At 33.6% G+C, this 24,345-nt stretch overlaps 1 protein-coding gene across 3 annotated transcripts in view; it reads right to left on the reverse strand.

The window, feature by feature from the left end:
• The window catches only part of LOC149479326 (atrial natriuretic peptide receptor 1), a 136,494-nt gene that overhangs the window by 33,196 nt on the left and 78,953 nt on the right, over positions 1-24,345 (reverse strand). For 2 of the 3 annotated variants that reach the window (XM_089707921.1, XM_089707922.1), the window contains exons 4-8: positions 23,037-23,244; positions 12,315-12,429; positions 7,476-7,623; positions 5,241-5,439; positions 2,628-2,719 (exon numbers count right to left, since the gene is read on the reverse strand). In XM_089707921.1, the coding sequence (XP_089564047.1) occupies positions 2,628-2,719; positions 5,241-5,439; positions 7,476-7,623; positions 12,315-12,429; positions 23,037-23,244 (762 nt within the window). Of the gene's footprint in view, positions 1-2,623; positions 2,720-5,240; positions 5,440-7,475; positions 7,624-12,314; positions 12,430-23,036; positions 23,245-24,345 lie in introns of all 3 variants that reach the window. The other variant, XM_089707925.1, reaches the window with a different exon arrangement.

Genomic DNA, 24,345 nt, shown 5'->3' on the forward strand with positions numbered 1-24,345 from the left:
AAAATAATTAATGAAATAGGTTCAGCCGTTCTCGCGATTCATTTTAAGCTATTGCATAGCTTCTATCGCGGGTCTTGAGCGCGGGGACCGAATCCAGAAATTCCGTAACGAAAAAACCTCACGCTCCCCACTCCGACGGGCACGGAGATGTGGCTTGAAGGCATAGCATGCAATAGCTTTACCGCGGCAGTACCCGAGTGCCACACGTCTTTTTTATTATATAAATATTATAAAAACACTAACTTTGTAGGCCAAAAAATTAGTAGCCGCGCGAATAGCATGTATTTCCACAAATTCATATAAATAATCTAACCATTTGAGAAACCTCGAATATAATTCAAGATACAAAGAATAAAATAAGGATATTTAGCACGCAAGGAATAAATTCACTCTAAGAATGAATTTCTCTATCTACTGAGCTCTTCTTTTTTCTTTATATTCGTTAAGAGACGCAAAAATTATTTATAATCTATTTTCGCGTTTTCTTTTCACAAGACCTTTCTTTGTGCCTTAAAACAAAAGCGTTAAAAAAATTAACCGAATTGGTCCAGCCGTTCTCGAGTTTAACGCTGTACAACTTATTTGGCGATTCATTTTAATTTTAATTTTTGTCTGCATTTCAGTTGATTTTAATAAGTAATTGTCAAACTTTCTTTTTCTAGTCTACGATATCAACCTTGTAAAAGTAACATCATCATCAGCCCATATACGTTCCCACTGCTGGGACAAGGGCCTCCTATGAGGGTAAAAGTAACAGTATACATACACCTAAATTAGTTTATTTTTTGGAAATTGGAAAATAATATATCAGTGCTCTATAATATATTAACAAGTTAATGTTAATTCAACTTTTAAACTAACCTTCTTTAGAGCTGAATACTCTCTATTCCGGAATTAAATATTTTGAGTACAATACTATCTATAGGTAGGTAGGTATATTTTGTAATACAAATGGTTACCTGTTTACACATAAATTATATTGAAACTATATTTAGCATTAACAATTGATATTAACATCACGTATTTGAGGTGGCGTGGACATTAACATGCTGGTCACGGTATTCATCGGATGGTTGTACCGGAAACTGTCCTTTACGGTGTTGCGTAAGCATCTGGATACATCGATTTTGCTGATTTTATCTCTATTATATTATACGTGACTTGATATAGATGTAACTAGCTTTCCACCCGCGGCTACGCCCGCGTTTTCAAAGAAAAAACCGCATAGTTACCGATTTCATGGGATTTACGGAATAAAACCTATCCTATGTGTTAATCCAAGATACCCTCTATATGTGTGCTAAATTTCATCGTAATCGGTTCAGTAGTATTTGCGTGAAAGAGTAACAAACATACACATACACATTCCTATATTCATCCTTATAAACTTTCGCATTAATTATAATATTAGTAGGATAGGATAGTTTTAAAGGGGTGAAAATATAGCTCATGTGGAGCAAAAAAAGTAAACAAATATAGCCGAGACTTATCATTTTCAGAAATATTTGTCGTTTTAGCTTTTTTTGAAAATTTGCAAAATTCTTCGGGAAAACGATTAACGTTTGTTTTTACTCCAAATGAATTATACTTTCACTCATTTAAAACGATTGCACCTAGAATAAGTCACATTGAATATTTATATCTTAATATATATAAATCTTGTGTAACAATGTTTGTCCTCAATGGACTCCTTAACCACTTAACCGATTATAATAAAATTCGCACACCATGTGCAGTTCGATCCAACTTGAGAGATAGGATAGTTTAAACATGTAGGTACCACGGGCGAAGCCGGGGCGGTCCGCTAGTTATTAATATAAAATTCCCGTGTCACAATGTTAGTTACAGACAGAGAAACACGCGCAAGCACGGGTTACAGCTATAGCAAAAAAGTATCGTTACAACTTTTGGTCTTAATTCCGTCTAGGCCCCTTTCGCAACGCGCGACATGGAACTTCGTTCCAACTTCCAATATAAATAAATAAAAAATAAATAAATGCTACATCATTATGAGGACAAAAATAACATTAACAAGCTAACAGGGTTACAAGTCAGGCCATAATTGATTAGGGTAAATACAAATATGATAGGATTACACTCTTGTTCGGTAAATTGAGACCAATAAGCGATCATTTCAATGGATGACTTGAAATTTATATATTTGACGTGAGGCATTTTGACATATTGTAACGGATAAGGGTGCTTAAGGGTGCGTAAGGGTGCTTTAATACCAATAATGTGCGAGGTGTGTAGCGAGGAATGTGTTTTCAAATAACCAATAGTATCGCTTGAAACGCTTAACGCTTCAAACTTCAAACTGAATGAAGCGGTATAATTGGTAAGTTTAATAAGCGATCATATCATTGGGTGACTTTAAATTTTGGTATTTGACGTACATAATTTGATGAGAATAACTCTATCTAAAATACTTCATCAAAATATTATGTCCTGTAATTTTAAAGATCTAAATTCTAAGCAAAAGACACACAGAAGGCTTTGTTTTATACTATGTAGTGATTTATAATATTACTATATCCTAACAAATCCTAAAGGATCCACATTCCTCCATCCATCAGTCACGGAAGCTTCATAAATTCGCATACACATTTATATTCAACACAACTAACCTCAAATTTGCTTGTAGTGGGATTCATATCCAGGAGTGAGTATGATGCCACGCGATCGCCATTTTCGTTTATTATCACCTCTCCTGTGATCCCTGGTAACAGAAACGTATTTATTATAACACAAGAGTATTATCAAATTAATTTCATTAATAACTAATATTAAAGACTGAGATATAAGAAAGAGAGAGTAAGAGATTTTAAAGGTTGTATACGTGAAGTATCCCGTTGTGAATTGAGAATTTGAAGATTTTTAAACGGATTTAAAAGCTCCGTACGATTTTCATAAGTTTACTTTTAAAGAAGAAAGTACATTTATTTGACTCTACAATACATATTCTAATAAACGCAATTAACAGAAACAATACAATTAGAAACAGTAATAAATAATTACTAAAGTAATGAGCATCTCTTATTATTACTCTGGCGAGTATATTTTACATAATATATGTATATAAATATCTAGTTATAATAATATAGAGTTGATGTATTTATTTTTTATCACATCAGCAGCAGTTATATCTAATAGTAAATGTTATCTAATACTCGACGTTCATGTAAAAATGAAATTGATTTTCAATGTGCATATTATTCACACCCCTATTTCAAAGGAAAAATATCGTGAGGGAAACCAGCTTATCGTAGAACCAACAAACTTTGTGACATCTGCCACACTTGGCTAATATAGGGACTGTATAAACCCTCAAAGGGCTGTGACCCGAGTGTGAACAAATATAAACTGACTAGTTTTGCCCTGCGGTTTTACCCGCGGACGAAGCCTCAAAATCAAATATTTGTATAGCTCATGTGTTATTCTGATATAATATGATCTATAGTACTGTAAAGATACATTAAAATCTGTACGGTAGGTTTTTCGTAAAGAGTTACAAATACACATACATCCATCTACAAACTTTCTAATATTATATAAGTAGGATATCCAAATTGAATGATGAAGTAATTTTAGCTGCTAAGTCTGAACCTTTTGCTCTTGAAGTAGATACTTTCACAAAATGAAATGTTATTTATCCAGTTTTCGCCAGATTTTTAATGAAAAATGTAATATCGATGCTTTTGGCTGAACATTGAACAATGTAAAGGTCAGAATAGATTGCCAATTTTGTTAATATTTATTGTGTCTACAGTTTTATACATATTTTTTCTGTACTGTATAGTTAAAGAGAAAGATTTTTTTTTTAATTTAACGTAAAGCATAGGCTAACTTTTTTTGACGTGACAACGTCTTATAATTCGATAGAGCCGGCTGCACGCACGAAAAAATATGACTCATGCGGCGTTACCTCGCTCTGAGGCGTTCCATGTAAGGCTTGAAGTGCAAACAAGAGCGCGGAACGAGCGACAAAGAAGCACAATCGGCCTTAAGACGTTGTCACGTTCAACCTGCATCGTCAGTAAACCGACTTTACAGACAACCAATTTTTTTGATACTGCTTAACATTCGTTGGAAATTGGACACAGGATAATTTAACTTTCTGATTTTCCTTTTTTATCGTGGCTTTAATGAAAACTGCCATTTTGAAAGAACTAAGAACCAATTCAATTTAATAGTATAAATGCAAGCCTTTGCCACTTAACACCTTCAATGATAAATACGCCACATAAATAAGCGGCTTTACTCAACGCCAATAAATTAAATATTTTTAGTGCTTTGGCAATACCCCAAAATATGTTTTGGGTCAAAACCAAGCTAATGACTTATGTGTTTATTATATTTAGGTTAAACAAAAGCCTCCAAACCAAAGTTTGGATTTTTGTGAAAAATTAAGTCTGTTAATCCGTCAGTCCTCGGATCACAGACACAATAGAAAATCTATTGTGTCTCGGCCCAATCGGGCCGCTCGGTGGTCAATGGGTTATATTGTTTGATTTATTAGTGTCAAATTTCAAGATTAATTACTATCATAATATGTCTTGTGCCCTAATATCGTCTACCAGGCTATCATTAGTTCTATGTTCTCATATCTTCTAGCGGTAAATCATCCTTTTCGCTTATCTATTGCTTTTACAAATACTAGCCCCGTTCCCTGTCATATAGATATTTTATTGATCCCAACCTAAGCTCTTACAAACACACGTAGTAATCAGTATATTGCAACATAAAAAATTATTCTATACAATACGCAATAGACAAGTCAAATCAAAACCATCAAAACTCATCAGTCCAATTACAATTACACCCAATTCACTACAAACTTGATCAACCATATACGTAAGCAAGTACAGACCCTCATACCATAGACACAATAAACTTTAGACCTTCACAACATACACATAAGCAAAACCCCGCACAAAATAAACAGGAGCAACTAACCGCAACACATAGATACTAGAAAAATATAGACGCTAATAGTATAGACATTCACAACATAGACTTAAGCAAATATAAACATTGATAATATAGAAACAAGCAACTTTAGACGCTCAAAACATAGAAACAGGAAAATTTAGACCTTGCACCATAGATACAAGAAAAATATAGACTTCGTACCATACACATAAGTAACTATAGACGCTCACAATATAGATACAAGAAGACATAGTACAGACGTTCATAGTACAGATACAAGCAAGTATAGACGCACATAAAGCACAGACCTTGAAACGTCCGATTCCACATGTTCCTAATGACCGCGGCTCCATCCAGTTGCCCTCTCGGATCAGCCGCCTGGCGTAGCGTGTCGTTCAGCGCAAACGCGTAGAGCAGCACCGCGTCGTAGAACGCAGCTACGAACGTAGACACCACCTCGCCTTTGCCGAACGTGTAGTTGTACTTCGTAGCGGCTAGGTCTTTGACCTGTGATTGGAGATTTTATTGATAAAAATAGTATGTGAAATTGCTTGTTGTTTACGTGGAAAAAAAGAGTCATATCGATGAAAAATGAATTATACAATTCATCAAATTAAGGAATAGGCGCAATCAATTAAATGAAAGTAATTTTAAAAATTAGTGTAAATCACAGCTACTCAGCATGTCTCAATAAGTATTATAATTGAAAAAATATCTGCATACTTAGTACCCGTGCTATAAACATTGAAATTACATAATATATTCGTAGCTAAAATAAAATGCTTCAATAAAAAATTGTAACAAAAACATACGAGTCAGACCCTTCAAATACAACTTTGTTAGTTTTATGAAACTCTTAAAAAAAATAATATGATAGTGCCTGCACGTCAACACAAGATAATTGAAAAATAATATTTTTATTATTTCAAATACTGCTAGACAGGTTTCCATACCTACTTATATTTAATGAACAAAGAACCTATCGACGTTACGTTTTACATATACATACAATATATTTTTTTTTCAATATGACAATCGTTAGCAGATTATATTACACTAGCTGTGCCGCGCGGTTCCACCTCCGGACAGAGGAAAAAAGTATTTCTATAATTTGATGTGTTAGGGCGCTTGTGCACTACAAGGAATTTTACTGTCCGGCATTCCGATTTTTTACGGTCCGGTGTGGCATGAAAAAACCGATGAATTGCTTGTGCACCTGTCCGTCTTTACTCGGATCAGTGCGGTACAGTTCAAGGAAGTATGGCGGTATAATAAATGATTGTTTTCGCATTTTACAAGAAACGAGTAAAAAATATAGAAGGTGAAATATTATATTACTTCGTTATAATAAAAAGTAAAGTTCCGTAAGAGATTTAAAATGCGTGTTTCACTTATTTATTTTAATCGGTGACGAGGAGCTAAAGCTATTCCCACTTGAACTTTAACTTGCCAACACTTACTTAGATAATAATTATAGGTCAATGCTTGGTCAATGTATATAAAATAACAATACCGACTTCTCAAATCTCATTGCCAACTAAAAGAAAGTAAAACAAGAGCTTGCTTTTAATTGGCATATGCAGTAAAAACAGTAAAATCCAAGCAAGTGGGCATTCGAAAACAATTATACCTACAGCGACTCGTAGACACAAAAAACCATCCGGAATAGAGAAAAGTAAAATGTCGGACGCCCTTAGGGCGTTTGTCCACTACAAGGAATTTTACGGTCCGGCATTCCGATTTTTTACGGTCCGGTATGGCACGCAATTAATCTAAATACTAGCTTGTGCACTATACGTAATTTTACTGTCCGACATTTTACTTTTCCCTATTCCGGATGGTTTTTTGAGTTTACGAGTCGCTGTAGGTATAATTGTTTTCGAGTGCCCACTTGCTTGGATTTTACTCTTTTTATTGCATATGCCAATTGAAAGCAAGCTCTTGTTTTACTTTCTTTTAGCTGGCAATGAGATTTGAGAAGTCGGTATTGTTATTTTATATACATTGACCAAGCATTGACCTATAATTATTATCTAAGTAAGTGTTGGTAAGTTAAAGTTCAAGTGGGAATAGATTTAGCTCCTCGTCACCGATTAAAATAAATAAGTGAAACACGCATTTTAAATCTCTTACGGAACTTTACTTTTTATTATAACGAAGTTATATAATATTTCACCTTCTATATTTTTACTCGTTTCTTGTAAAATGCGAAAACAATCATTTATGATAGCATTATACCGCCATACTTCCTTGAACTGTACCGCACTGATCCGAGTAAAGACGGACAGGTGCACAAGCAATTCATCGGTTTTTTCATGCCACACCGGACCGTAAAAAATCGGAATGCCGGACAGTAAAATTCCTTGTAGTGCACAAGCGCCCTTAGTCTGACACATGAGCGACATTAAAAATGTAAATGAAATGAAAATTTAGTCAAGATCCACATAGAAAATCCGTCCGGTAGTTTTTACATGAAAGAGCAACAAACATCCATACATCCATCCATACTTACTATTTTTGCTTGAATGTTAGTATGGTAATACCTTATCAGAAAATTCCAAATACTCTTTCTTCTCAGGCGCCGGGCTGGTGACAGTGAGAACAGCGCTATACGCCCGTCTCGCTCGCTCGTTTCTTTCATCTGTATCCCCCTCCACCTTCCATGGCTCTTTGGAAGATGCTGAAGCCAAGCTGTTAAAGAAATATTATATTTAAGCGCTAAATAAATTTGGACTTTGGACTTTAAATAAATTATAACAGCTTTTATCATCTATTTTATACTCGTTGGGGATAGGAATTTATCAACGAATTTAGATATTTTCATTGAGAATGCCTTCATCATAGTAGCTATATTCATGCCAAATTTTAGTCCGATCGGTCCAATAGATAGATGAATCAGTCAGTCATCAGTATATATTAAAAGAAGAAATTGGGTGTGTTCCACAGTTTCACCCTCAAACAAAAGTAAAAGGATTCAATCCCCTATTTCTTTAACAAAGTTAATCTACGCGCTCCTTTTTGTTTTATATTCCTACTACAATATATTTGTAATATCAAGCAACTTTATTGTGAATTTTGGTGAAAATTAAATGTGAGTTCAAAATGCATAGGACATAGGTTAGTATTGGGTGAACATAAGTGGGATTTCTAAATCAAAATACTTATATTATTTGGATTTAATATTTGACCAGAATAGAGAAAGCATAATCTCAAATAAAATCAACACAATCACAGTACCTGATTCATGTTTGCCTCTAAAGGTCACAGAAAGATTGCAAAAACGATCTCATTCTTATTTTTCTATTAAGGTTCCTTTGTTATTTTAATTGAACAGATAATTTTAGCAAACTTACATCGAACCCAGCCCCGTGTATATTTCTAAAAGTACTATAACATATAAGGTACTTACTTATATGAGTGATGTGCTGACGTTTCATTGAAAAGGTCACGTTCAAAGGTCATTTGATAAAATGCCAATGTTTAAAATGCATTATTTACGAACGTCATAATATGTAAATAATCGCAATTTGATAAGAATAACACGGAGCATGGAAACTAAATACACATTTATTATTTTATATTTTGCATAAATGTTTTTTTAATAATATTCGGGTAGCCCTTATAGTCCGTTTTCTTATGGGAAAAGGTATACATTTTTGAGTAAAGCAATGCCATTTGCTACGAATGTTGTACTCGTCCACCTAAGCCCAAATCGCCTGGTAGCCAGTATCTACTCCCCGGCAGAATGGAGGGAGGGGGGGTTATAGAACAGAGCGCCCGGCGCTCGGAAAAAAAATTCTGGCGGATTCATTTGGCCCTTTGAGTCGAGTTTGGTGTCGTTATCAGGTAACTAGATGATGCCCGATTCATTCCCCATACCAGTTTTTTAGGGTTCCGTAGCAAAATATGTCACAATCTTTAAAATAATAAACTTTTGGCAGTGGCAAAATCCAAACAAACCAGTATAATTTTATATTTTTGTATCAAACTTGGTTTATAAAAAAATACTGTCTGAAAGGCCATTTCATGCAGATTATAAAAACATTAACATGTAACATATATCTTACCATTTTCAATGTGAAATAAATTATAGAAAGTACAGGAACGTTCGTCAGCGCAGCGTAGGGGACGGCTAATAGACCCGAAAAATAAGCAATAACATAAAACAAAAACCAGTCAAGTGCGAGTCTGACTCGCCCATCGAGTGTTTCGTGCTTATTTGTCCTATACCATGTTATCTTGTCTGGTAGGACCTGGTTAACTGATACACACACACTTTCGTCTTTATAATATTAGTGTGATTTTTAATCATCTTTAAATTATAAATGAAGTCAGGTAACATTGTTAAAAATAAAGATAGATAATAATAGAACGTTTTTGTATTAATAATAATGACAACCACCTCCACAATTACATAATTCGGTACATTTGAGCTGGCGTATAAAAACACTTCAATCTGCAGGAATTGCAAGATTTCACGCACCGACATCTTATCAATTCAAAGCTTCTCTTTTCTTTTTATTTCAGGTGGGCAAGGAATATTTTGATTTTTTTAGGAATTAGGTCCCTAAATATATTATACAGCCTGTAAAACTGCCCTTGAGGTGTGTTGTTTAAGGGCAGCTTCTGTGGGAGGCAAATTTTCGATTTGCCTGTCCGTTTTTGTTAAAAATTTGTTTGCGACCCTCATTTACTGTCACAGCGGGGTACAATGTGAAAAACAAACATGTACTTATAATTATTATAAAAAAATATAAGTTCTGGATAAGAGTATCCCTAAAATATCGTGACCGCCCTTAACTATCATGTATTGTAATCACAAACTTTTCAATTTCACTGTCTGCATATTTGCCACTATAAAGTGCTTCAAATCCTCGTGTGACATTCGGATATGCCTTCCATACCTCAAATGCAGGTGTTACTATAGTTCTTTTAGACCTTCTAGCTTGGAATACATGATATTCTGTACGAGCCATATCTGTCGACTGTTCTTAACATTATTTTGGCTACTACTACTATATCGTGTGTTCCAAAGCTAGAAGGTCTAAAAGAACTATAGGAACACCTGCATTTGAGGTATGGAAGGCATATCCGAATGTCACACGAGGATTTGAAGCACTTTATAGTGGCAAATATGCAGACAGTGAAATTGAAAAGTTTGTGATTACAATGCATGATAGTTAAGGACGGTCACGATATTTTAAGGATACTCTTATCCAGAACTTATATTTTTTTATAATTATTATAAGTACATGTTTGTTTTTCACATTGTACCCCGCTGTGACAGTAAATGAGGGTCGCAAACAAATTTTTAACAAAAACGGACAGGCAAATCGAAAATTTGCCTCCCACAGAAGCTACCCTTAAACAACACACCTTAAGGGCAGTTTTACAGGCTGTATAATATATTTAGGGACCTAATTCCTAAAAAAAACAAAATATTCCTTGCCCACCTGAAATAAAAAGAAAAGAGAAGCTTTGAATTGATAAGATGTCGGTGCGTGAAATCTTGCAATTCCAGATTGAATAGTTTTATACGCCAGCTCAAATGTACCGAATTATGTAATTGTGGAGGTGGTTGTCATTATTATTAATACAAAAACGTTCTATTATTATATATTTTTATTTCTAACAATGTTACCTGACTTCGTTTATAATTTAAAGATGATTAAAATCACACTAATATTATAAAGACGAAAGTGTGTGTGTATCAGTTAACCAGGTCCTACCAGACAAGATAACATGGTATAGGACAAATAAGTACGAAACACTCGATGGGCGAGTCAGACTCGCACTTGACTGGTTTTTGTTTTATGTTATTGCTTATTTTTCGGGTCTATTAGCCGTCCCCTACGCTGCGCTGACGAACGTTCCTGTACTTTCTATAATTTATTTCACATTGAAAATGGTAAGATATATGTTACATGTTAATGTTTTTATAATCTGCATGAAATGGCCTTTCAGACAGTATCACTACATAGTATAAAACAAAGTCGTTTTCCCTGTCCCTATGTCCCTATGTCCCTATGTCCCTTTGTACGCTTAAATCTTTGAAACTACGCAACGGATTTTGATGCGGTTTTTTTTAATAGATAGAGTGATTCAAGAGGAAGGTTTATATGTATAATAAGATCCATTAAGTAGTGGAGAAGTACTGTTATTTTTGAGGTTTCTAATGTGATGTCGTAAAAAATTACATTTATTCCGCTTACATTGCAAACGCAGGCTGAACCCTACGAGTTTTATCAAAATAATGTACTAAGTATTATACACATTGAAAAGGTCTACAGAAAAGTCCGCGATGGTATATGTCTATCTCTTATGGATAACCCACAATAACTTTTTTTTGTCATTTACTTTTTACGACAAATAATGGCTAATTTTCGAAGCGATTTTAACCAATACAGCATTAATCCTTAACCAATTAAATACCATGGATACATTGTTCATTTAATATAGATCTATATGGCCCTTTACACCGTATGATTTAAGTGAATATTTTCGAAGATATTACAGATTTAAAAATTGCGGGACGTAGCGTTTGCGGCCGCCCGGCTATGTATTTTATACCCGTGCGATGCCGGACTCACCGGAGCGGGCCGCTATATTTTTATACCTATACAACGTTCACAATTTTTCTGTAGTGTATTTAGTATCAGCATTGCACCCGTGCGAAGCCGGGGCGGGTCGCTAGTTTTTTTATAAACCAAGTTTGATACAAAAATATAAAAATATACTGGTTTGTTTGGATTTTGCCACTGCCAAAAGTTTATTATTTTAAAGATTGTGACATATTTTGCTACGGAACCCTAAAAAACTGGTATGGGGAATGAATCGGGCATCATCTAGTTACCTGATAACGACACCAAACTCGACTCAAAGGGCCAAATGAATCCGCCAGAATTTTTTTTCCGAGCGCCGGGCGCTCTGTTCTATAACCCCCCCTCCCTACATTCTGCCGGGGAGTAGATACTGGCTACCAGGCGATTTGGGCTTAGGTGGACGAGTACAACATTCGAACCAAATTTCATTGCTTTACTCAAAAATGTATACCTTTCCATACAAGCATGCCCATAAGAAAACGGACTATTAGACACATTAAACCGAAAGAGTAGATGAAATTCGGGTGCTCTGGTGAGATCTATTCTATTCCTTAAATAATATAATTTATTAACCATTTGTAAACCTTTTAATGCTATAAAATTAATATCAAATTCGACAAAATTGATTCCTTTATCAACTTATGTTTAATAAGCGTGAATACGGGACAAAAAAATATCTTATGACTATAATGTAGCTTTCTCTCTGTGCCGTTTCGGAAACTGTTCAATGCAATCAAACTAATATGTATAAGTGTAGATTAGAAGTTTATTTATACTTACTTGGAAAACAGTTCTATATTGAAGAAAACGTATTCCCCCGAAGATACCATGTTCAAGTCATCTGCGGCCAGCATTATTTCTCTTACAGTGTTAGGACTCGCGCAAACGACCACAACTGTAACAAAAGATAATTATAAATAAATAATACTTACCTATGTAATTTTAAAATATCACCTTAAAAATAAACTTAAACCACAACCAACTGCAACACAAAATACCTTGATTACACAAATTAATATTGTCACACAATTGTTTTAAAAATTAAGAAGAGTGTTTTTTATTCGCAAAAAAGGGAAAACAAAATACCAGTAAAACATTTTTTTTAATTCGGTATAATTCTGTATTTTTTTAAATATAATACAACAAACCATATCCACTTAATAACGAAAAGATACAACATTCTTATAATATTACATTTATTGATTACAAACACACACCACAAATTATTATCTAAGAATACCTTATTTCAGACATAAAATAAATATTTCATTATCTATACTAGTATTATAAAGCTGAAGAGTTTGTTTGTTTGTTTGAACGCGCAAATATCGGGAACTACTGGTCCGATTTGAAAATTTCTTTCAGTGTTAGATAGCCCATTTATCGAGGAAGGTTATAGGCTATATATTATCACGCTATGACCAACAGGAGTGGAGCCACGGGGGCGAAACCACGCGGAGCAGCTAGTCAATAATATACTTTAATACAGTTACATAATAAATACCAATACCTTATCATATAAAAACTTCCTTTTTCCGCAAAAATAGAAGCTTCGCATAGCATAGCTTTACGACTCGGGTAATGTAACGGTAAGTGATCGTAAATAGAAGGGTTCCAATGCTCTTACACCTAAAATATTTTATGTGTATAGCTTTTAATAGAACATTTTTCTCTTTACCTTTTTTTAATAGAAAATGAATTAGTGCTTTCGAAGGTTAGAAGATAACGCTAAAAATAAAAACTTAATGTATGTACCCGCCCGGGATTATCGTGAATTTTATTATATAACTAGCTTTCCGCCCGCGGCTTCGCCCGCATTTTCAAAGAAAAACCCGCTTAGTTCCCGTTCCCGTGGGATTTCCGGGATAAAACCTATCCTATGTGTTAATCCAAGTTACCCTCTATATGTGTGCTAAATTTCATTGTAATCGGTTCAGTAGTTTTTACGTGAAAGAGTAACAAACATCCATACATCCATACATCCATACATCCATACATCCATACATCCATACATCCATATATCCATACAAACTTTCGCCTTTATAATAATAGTATTAAGATAAGATAGGATAAAATATTCATGTTTTAATAGTCATACTATAATTTAATAATTAAGAATAATTCGTTTAAGATAAATGTAGGTGTATATTATTTTTTAAAATGTAATAGTAAAAGCATCTTTTAATGAAATAAAATATCTGAATTATAACCCATTTAGAATATTATTAAATTATATTATAATAACTTATAAATAAATATCAGTATCAATATAGTATTTCAATGCAAACAATTTGCTACATTGTCGTTCCCACGATAACGACACGAGGCATTGCATTTCATTTGATTATATTATCGTATTTGCAAATGTATTACATTTTAAACTAAAGTTATATGTGTATCTATACTAATATTATTATAAAGCTGAAGAGTTTTTTGTTTGTTGAACGCGCTAATCTCAGGATCTACTGGTCCGATTTGAATAATTCTTTCGGTGTTAGATATCCCATTTATAGGCTATATACCATCACGCTAAGACCAACAGGAGTGGAGCACTGCAGGTAAAAAATATCAATATTATAATTTTATATACAAATCAATTGCTGTTCGTTAGTCTCGCTAAAACTCGAGAACAGCTGAGCCGATTTAACTGATTTTGGGTTTTAAAATGTTTATCGTAGTTCAGTAAAGGTATAAACGGTAAGAAGATAAAAATATAATTTATAGATGACACGAAGTTCACCGGTACATTCTAGTTTAAAGTAAACATGAATAAATAGTTTAAGAACTGCAGACAGACGTGAATGAAAAAAATGTTATGTATCTGAAGAAACCACTCTTTGCTTATTCTGTACAACTTTAACTTAGCAAGTTAATTTCACCAGTTGTCGGCTCCGACTCATAAATTTTCCTCAAGAAAAATCGCTCAACGCACCGAAAGAACTTTTCACTTAAAAAGTTACTAAAACCTTGATATATTTCTTGCATGTGTAATATATTGTTGTTTGCACATACATTTCATAGCCGTATAAATATATGGTCCTAGTTCCCACATTGCTTTGCAATTAAATATTACCTATATCATATCGCTCGGTACATAGCACCAATACCAAAATATATAAAACTAAATCACACAAAAAACTATATTAAAATAACCACCAATCGCTGACAATTACAATGCTTTAAATATTCACAAATATAGCGCAAAATTCAAGAATGGCTCTACAAATTCAGCTAAATTATTTAACGGTTTTTGTTACGGCAAGAAAACACGACAAAGGGGCAATAGAGCAGAACAACGTCTTCTGGGACAACTAGTATACTGTACTGACATCTTGTTGAATCTGCTATTTGATTGAATTACTAGCGTTTTCATTGAAGGACGATATTTAATTGAATGCCTAGTCCGAACGTTGATTTAACAAACGTCAACGTCCAACAGACGGCGACATACTTATAAAAGTAAAACTTAAAAGTATTCTAAAACTTCCACCAATTTCTAATAATTAACTCAAAATATTTCCACTAACACAAGGTCTTAAATACCTCATAAAACAAAGCATTATTTCGATACACGTGTGCCCGAGTGGGATTCAATAAACAAAGTTTCTGGAGAAAAATAACATTACAAAAGTTTGTACAACCCTTGACACGTCACGTAGTTTCCGGTTTGTTACTGTATACAGATAATATAATTGTTTGTATACAGAATTTCACAAATATCTGTAGTGATAAAGACAATATAATTGTTTGTATATAGTTTTATTTATTGTGATAATATACGCATAATTTGAACTTACTCATAAATTATCGTTCAACAAAATGTCGACCATTTACAGATCAATCACTACATATAACATAGTATAAAACAAAGTCGCTTTCTCTGTCCCTATGTCCCTTTGTATGCTTAAATCTTTAAAACTACGCAACGGATTTTGATGCGGTTTTTTTAACAGATAAAGTGATTCAAGAGGAAGGTTTTAGTATATAATTTATTAGGTTTTAGACAAAGCGGGCGAAGCCGCGGGCGGTAAGCTAGTTATAAACAAAATAGATGATGAAACTTGTCAGTTTTGCATATCCAATGGCATGTAATCTGTTAATTTTTATTTATTTCTTCCCATAAATATAATCTATACTAATAAATAATAATATAAAGCTGACTAGTATTCATAATTGTTTAAACGGGCTAATCTCAGGATCTGCACCGATTTTGATATTTCTTTCACTGCGGACCGATAATCGTAATATAATTCTAATGCAACTCGTATGTTTCTTTCACAGTATGCCTGTACTTATTTCAATACATTTTAAGATATACATAAATAAGTCCTTTGATAAGGGGATAGGGTCTAATTCGCAATAACAACATCTGAAAGGGTGGAATTTGTACTTCGAAATGCGGTCGGAAATCTAGTAGAGATGGTATTTCAATTAGAATAGAACAATTTATTTGGTTATTTTATTTCTCATATTGGCGGGAAATACGTGATAATACTGTTGAAGAGTCATACAATGAGTTGTGAGGAATACGTTTCGGAATATGCTCGAATTTTGGCTAAGACTTGGTTCTGTATATTCCTAATGTTATTGTTGTAATTCAAATGTTAGCTTTAATATAATATCATCAATTTGTAGCAAAAAACAACAATCGAGATTTTTTCTAACTTTTTCCATGTTAGTGAACTTAGCAGATCATTTTTAGCAGATCAAAAAAAAAATGTGAGTTCTTATCGCGTGCAGTTGAGTTCTACAGTTCCTGATACTTTTTAGAAATAGTTCTGGCGTTTTTACCTTAAAAAACGACATTTGAAAAAATGATCTGCCAACTTCCCGTAGCAGATCATTTTTAGCAGATCAAAAAAAAATGTGAGTTCTTATCGCGTGCAGTTGAGTTCTACAGTTCCTGATACTTTTTAGAAATAGTTCTGGCGTTTTTACCTTAACAAACGACATTTGGAAAAACCCGACCTGGACCCGGCTTAACGTGATGCTAAGACGTAATGCTACGACGTGATGCTACGACGTGATGCTACGACGTGATGCTACGGCGTGATGCTACGCTGTGATGCTACGGCGTGATGCTACGGCGTAATGCTACGGCATGTGTTACGACGTGATGCTACGGCGTGATGCTACGGCATGATGCTACGGTGTGATGCTACGGCATGATGCTACGGCATGATACTACGGCGTGATGCTACGGCATGATGCTACGGCATGATGCTTCGGCATGATGCTATGGCGTGATGCTACGGCGTAATGCTACGGCGCGATGCTACAGCATGATGCTACGGCATGATGCTACGGCATGATGCTACGGCATGATGCTACGGCATGATGCTACGGCATGATCCTACGGCATGATGCTACGGCATGATGCTACGGCATGAAGCTACGGCATGATGCTACGGCATGATACTACGGCGTGATGCTACGGCGTGATGCTACGGCGTGATGAAATATGACATAAATAAATTTTCTAGTGTTTCATTTTACGCGAGTATTTCTAAAAAGTATCAGGAACTGTAGAACTCAACTGCACGCGATAAGAACTCACATTTTTTTTTGATCTGCTAAAAATGATCTGCTACGGGAAGTTGGCAGATTATTTTTTCAAATGTCGTTTTTTAAGGTAAAAACGCCAGAACTATTTCTAAAAAGTATCAGGAACTGTAGAACTCAACTGCACGCGATAAGAACTCACATTTTTTTTGATCTGCTAAAAAATTATCTACTACGGGAAGTTGGCAGATTATTTTTTCAAATGTCGTTTTTTAAGGTAAAAACGCCAGAACTATTTCTAAAAAGTATCAGGAACTGTAGAACTCAACTGCACGCGATAAGAACTCACATTTTTTTTTTGATCTGCTAAAAATGATCTGCTACGGAAGGTTGGCAGATCATTTTTTCAAATGTCGTTTTTAAGGTAAAAACGCCAGAACTATTTCTAAAAAGTATCAGGAACTGTAGAACTCAACTGCACGCGATAAGAACTCACATTTTTTTTTGATCTGCTAAAAATGATCTGCTAAGTTCACTAACATACTTTTTCCATGGAAAATTAAATGAAAAAGCCCTTGTATTGTTTCTACGCTGACATAATAAACTAGGAAAGTCTATTTAAAAACAATTTATCTTTAACAATTTATCATTCACATAAACATCTATTATTTCACTCCAACCCAGCTTACATTACATTCCGATACAATTTCGTATATAAATCACGTAAGAAACATATTTGCAAAGCAATATCTACTGTCACAAACAAACAGTATTAACAAACACTATTATAGTTGTATGCTAAAGAATCCATTGGATATAATATTATACACTAGCTTTCCACCCGCGGCATCGCCCGCGCAGTCAAAGAAAAACCCACATAGTTCCCGTTCCCGTGGGATTTCCGGGATAAAACCTATCCTATGTCCTTTCTCGGGTATCAAAATATCTCTATACCAAATTTCATGCAAATTGGTTCAGTAGTTAAGGCGTGATTGAGTAACAGACAGACAGACAGAGTTACTTTCGCATTTACAATATTAGTATGGATATATCATAACTAGCTGTACCCCGCGGTTTTACCCGCAGTGCTCCGATCCTGATGGTCTAATTCCGCGTTTCCACCTGCAAGTAAACTTGCAAGCTGCTGTCAGACAGACTATCGGACATTTCTTGCGCAAGTTTTCTTGCAGATGGAAACGTGGCCATGATGAATGATGATGTGATGAATGATGATATATTATAGCCTTCTTCGATAAATGGACTATTCTCGGGAACTACTGGTCCGATTTGAAAAATTCTTTCGGTGTTAGATAGCCCATTTATGGAGGAAGGCTATAGGCTATATATTATAAATTTATCATCTCGCTAAGACCTACAAGAGCGGAGCACAGCTTTAGTTATACATAAATGAGTATTTAGTCGAGTTCGACACCCATTTTATAAATGTTTTAATTGAGATAGCATTTTGCCATTTTCAAGCAATTACTTGGTGCACGTTCCGGTGGTAAATGTTAAAAATACCTACTTATGTAATGACGATTCGAAAGTGCTACTAAATAGTAGTCTAATTGAATAAATGAATGTTTGAGTTTGAGTTTGAGTTGGCGTAACTCTATTCAAAACTTTTATAAAAACAAGACGGGAGGGGAAATTTTATTAAGTTTCGAAGTAACATTGCATTGCAAATTGTATTGAAATTTTCATTAGAGAGATTACGAAGCATTAGATAAAGTACATATAATATATAATAATATAAAAATTTCCATGGTACTTTTCCCAGAACAATTACCTTATTTTTTGTGTTTGTGTGTGTGTGTGTGTGTATGAGAGAAGTTAAGGTTAAGAATATAATAAAGAAAAGTTACTTTTACTTTATTTAATTTGTTTTTTACATACAGAGTTCCGTAATAAAAACATTCTCATAAATTTTGATGCGTGACAAGTCGCAAATTGGAGTTCTAGATAAGGCTTTTCGTAAACATCTCCTGGAAGATGAAAACAACACGAATTTTACAAAAACAATGCTCAATGGTCTGTGAAATGTTCTATTATGAAGAATAAAGTATTATCTAATATAATTGGTATAGCAGGATTGTTGAAGTTGCGAATTATTTTGTGAATTTTGAATTGTCAAAATAGCAATTTTCTTAAAGTTGCGAATTATTTTGTGAATTTTTAATAGTCAAAAATAAATTATTGAAACATCTCATGTTTAAATAATATCACTTATTTACAAGATAAGCATGTGAATTGAATGAACAAGCGCACAAATTATTGACAATCATTACAAAATTTATGTGTATTGTGTACTATGGATAAAAATTAAAATAAAAAATAATAAATAAATATTACTGAAAACTTATAAAAATCTGCCATTCGATGGTATATAAAGAAAACGCTACAGAAAAACTTTTTTGGTCGATTTTAATATAGACAACAACATTTATTAGTAATAGAAGTAAACAACACCAAATATAATGAATCTTAAGCCAATTCAATCAAAAGAAAGTAACAATTCAATTTGACTTGCATTTGAAAGCCCCGGTGCTCAGTAATCCTATTCCTAACAGATATCGACCGTGGTTCTTGGTAAATGAAATTAAAGCTTTACTTCATAAAGCAAAGAGAGTGTTTTCGAATGGAAGATTGAAAGTCTTATTACTGAGATATTTCTAACTAGCTTTGTGCGCGGCTTCGTCTGCTTTGTAGAAAACATAACAAATACTAAACTATTTCGCATGAACCACTCTATCTATTAAAAGTAAGTAAAGTAGTAAGTAGTTAACAATCACGAGCGCTTTTAAAACATAACATTAAAAAAATGTTTTTGACTTAAAAAATAGAATGAAATGATTTGCAATTAATTAAAAATATAAAATAGAACTTAAGTAAGCAAAGTTTAAAAACAAAACAATAGCCGGGTCTAAAGTAACGCGTGCATATTGACCGAGCTGCTTCGCGCAGCACTTGCTTCGCGAGGCTGCTCGCTCTGTGTAGACCCGCCTAATTAACAAACGACACATAATAAAAAAAAATGTACACAACTTGTTTATAGGTATCTAATGAAATAGCAAAATTTGCATCATACCTATGCTAAAATATGCACACTGTACAGATCCTTGAACTTCAAACTATTAATAATGGAAATTTTTGTTTAAGTGCCTCCACTTTTTTACCGCTTAAATCGCGCTACGGAGTTTTTATTAGATTTATTTTGAGCATAATGATAAGTCAATACTTTGGTTTATAACTTGGTTTATAATATAAATATTTCAAATTAAAATCAAATATTTTGCATGATGGCTAGATACAATTTGCATATATTAAACCTTATCGTTAAAATCGTTTTATACTCAAAACTGTTTAAAACACGAAAAAAATAGCAGGTTGCGATAATAAAATAACTAGATCATCGACCATAATCACTACATGGTATAAAACAAAGTCGCTTTTTCTGACCCTATGTATGCTTAAATCTTTAAAACTACGCAACGAATTTTGATGCGGTTTTTTGTAATAGATAGAGTGATTCAAGAGGAAGGTTTTAGTATATAATTTATTAGGTTTTAGACATAGCGAGCGAAGCTGCGGGTGGAAAGCTAGTGTTATATAATTGAAAAAAAAAAACTCAAAGCGGAAAATTATTTAATTAAATTATTCTTAAAAACAAGTGAATACCTATTATACCTACAGTTAAAAACAACGATTAAACAAGTCTTCATTTATTACGTTTTTTCAACGTAATAAAGTACCTTAATTGCACAATAAAAATCCTTGTAGGTACATTACATCGTTATGGTACCGTAAAATATTTAGAAGGGCATAAATATAGCTATTCCTTTCATAAGACCCTTGAAATCTTAAGGGCATTATGCTTCTGTAATACCATAAGGATAATATATCGTTAAGTGGATTTGAAGGGACAAGTCAGTATTTGATTTGAAAAGAAAAATTGATTTTTTGTCGTCGTCGTCCTATCAATGTTGGAACGATACTAACAAGCGATACTAATTGGTTGTTAGGAGTTTTAACTTCAGAGATAACTAAGATCTCTATGATAAATCATACTTCCATACATATAACCAGCATAATATAAATTCAATTCTGTTATCACTGAATAACTGCGGATTGATTACGAATATTAAAAAAACAACGCGGAATCAGTCCAAATATAAAAAAAAAGTTAATTAAAGCACTTAACTTCGAAAAATATTTTGATAAAATGTGTATGCCAACAATTGACATGTACCTACAATATACATGTATTATGGATTGCCTAATCACGAAACAGTTCGATTTAATTGAAAAAATATGCAGATGTATGTGCAGATTACTACACAATTATAATCAATCATGATTGAAGTAAAATTATAATTAGTAACATGACAAAGGACAGTGTTGAGCAGGTTTGAGACTAGACAAATAACATTGATTTTCAATTTATCTGTACGTAATCCGTCCATGAACCAAAAGTTCGACGACATGTGACATCTGCTAACCCGCACGTGGCCAGCGTGGTGGATGGGCCTATACCCTCATAGAAGGCCCGTGTCCCAGCAGTGGGAACATATACATATTAAAGGCTTATGATGATATTGAAGAAGGGCAATCAAATGCTTGTTTTTCATTAAATCTGAAGTATTTGCTACGTATTTTGTTATTTATTGTAATAAACTATAATGACACTATAATAGCTCTATAATGATTAAAGCAGAAGAATTATAAATATATTAATATCATCCGTATTTCTGACATTGTCGTAACTAAGATTGTTCCTTCCTCGTATACACCGATATCGAATGCAAATTAATCGAATGTATATTTGTGGCATTGATAGATTTTGGATGAAAGTCCATACACCAAGACGTTAGAATTTCAACCTCTTAGCAATTTTAGTAGATATAAATATCGAGGAAGAATAGCTGTTAAAATAAAAGTTAAATTAAAATCCATTAGGGTGGGTATTTACTTTTATTATTAACAGAATCTTGAGATAAAGATTCAATTATTCGCTATTTTTACTGAACCATCAGTAGGTATACATTATTTTTATAATAGCCAACGGCCTGGACATCCAACGATGTTGAATTTTTATTAGTTCTTTTTAAAACTCTATGTTCATTCCATCGATTTAAACACACCTACACATGAATACTAAATGTATATTATAACTTATACACTTTTTTCTGCGGCTACCAGACAAAAAATAGACGGTAGGTATATGACTGACATGCACACAAAATCACTTATTATAATAACCAGAATTATTACCTACACAGACTAAAAACTAATAAAAACATTAGTGCGTTTTAAAATAGAGAAATATAATAACACTAGAAAAACAAGTTCATAATGTAAATCAGTAATAACAAAATTTCCATATTTCAATCAAGGTCATCTTCATAATAGGTCAAAACAATAAAACTATAAATAAATTCCACACCAAAAATACATGTTAAAAACAATCGTTTATTTCCATCCAAACCAAATTAGTAATTACATTATAGATTCTTAACTATAGTTACGCCCGATGTTTATAATGAGTCTCCTTAGATTAGCGACAATCTTCGATTATTGTACATCTTTCGATCGATCTAATCTGCATGTCAATAGGCGGGTCTCCACAGAGCGAGACTCTCGAAGCAATTGTTGTATGTAAATGATGTGTGCTTTTTCCTCAGCCGAGTCACGTCCACATAGACCAAGCTGCTTTTCGCAGCAATTGCTTCGCGAGGCTGCTCGCTCTGTGTGGACCCGCCTATGGACAAGCTTTTAAAAAAAAGAGCGTATGTGCCGTGTACACGAGTGAAGTGAAACTTGTTTGGCAAGATTCAAAGAAACCAAAATCGTCGCCTTACTTCATGACGTGACGTTGCTATGTTGCAACCTTGAAATTTTACTCTCAACGCGCCTAAAGAAGTTTCTGTTGAAAAACTGATCGATCTATCTCTTTTGGATTAGGATTATTAACATCGGGCGTTAATAAATACGTCTACTCACTTCTGGATGCCAAGGATAAGGCTTGGAGATGTTCCTTAAGCGATGATGTGGTGTAATTCGTTTCGTCAAAGGAAATAGGTGGTGGGTACGCTTTCCTCCCGAGTACTGTGAAGATTGCACTCAGAGTCAGAAAGCAGGGGCTGTTCCCTTTGCCAGCTGACATCACGTGATTGTGGTATAACATGCCGATCTTTTTCCACTTGAATTCCTGAAACAAAGAGAAGTTACTCAAATATCTATACATCTATACATATAATAAAATCGTAGGAAAGTCAAAACTGTACATTGAATATTTTTTTAAAAGAATACTTGATCCATGATCTATAATCGATATAGAAGCCAAAAATATAGTTTTTAGAATTTTTGTCTGTTTGTCTGTATGTATTTCCGGGCTAATCTCAGAAAGTACTGCATAGATTTACTTCAAATTTTGCATGAATATTCCTAAGAGGTCGGGTGAGGATAGTTTAAACATATTATCATGATATCACCTTCGCGGGAGGAGCTGTGAACCTTTATTTTTCTTACATATTCCGTGTACTACGACAGCGTACAATCTAAAGACTCATGTTTAAATGTTGGTTTCGAGTAAGCCATGCTATTATCTAGCTTTACAAAATAAAAACTATGTCATTTACGTAATTTGGGCAGAGAAACAGTTTAATGAATTTAGTAGTATAAAGACAAATTTGAAACAGCGCCATCTATGAGATTTCGTAAAAATCAAATCAATTTACATGTTATCACTACTGAACAACTGTTGAAAATTAATAATTTAAATATAATCATGTTATTTATTTAACTCTTTAACCCATATCTTCCCTTCCCTATAAGGTGCGCTTATATTTCGTGTGAATATACTACATTTTTAAAAGTGAGGGTAGATGTTTATTATTTTAAGTCAAACTAGACACCATTACAATTAATCTAATATTGATTGTGTTCATTGGTTACATTTTTAATCTTCGTGTTTTATAAATTTATAAAGAATAGAAAAAATTCGATCACGAGGCGGGACTCGAACCCACATAATTTCGTGATCGAATGTTTCTATTCTTTATAAATTTATTATGCATTTGAATAAATAAATAAATAAAATTAAAATAAATGTCATAAAACCAAAAATATCAAATTCAATCTTCGTGTTTTGTGAATTTTCACCATGCGTTCCCACAAAAGGTAAGTTGTTACTTTTATAGGTATTTATTTTTATAATGATAGCAATTCATGTTTTTTATTGGTTTTATATTACACTTTTAGAATGAAATAATAAAATGATGAATTCTTTTTGACTTTTACAAGATTTTGA

The sequence above is a fragment of the Colias philodice genome, chromosome 20 (genome assembly GCF_061535455.1).
Source record: "Colias philodice isolate Cphi_HAF_F1 chromosome 20, ilColPhil1 Martin Lab GWU primary, whole genome shotgun sequence".
Classification (NCBI taxonomy): Eukaryota; Metazoa; Arthropoda; class Insecta; order Lepidoptera; family Pieridae; genus Colias; species Colias philodice.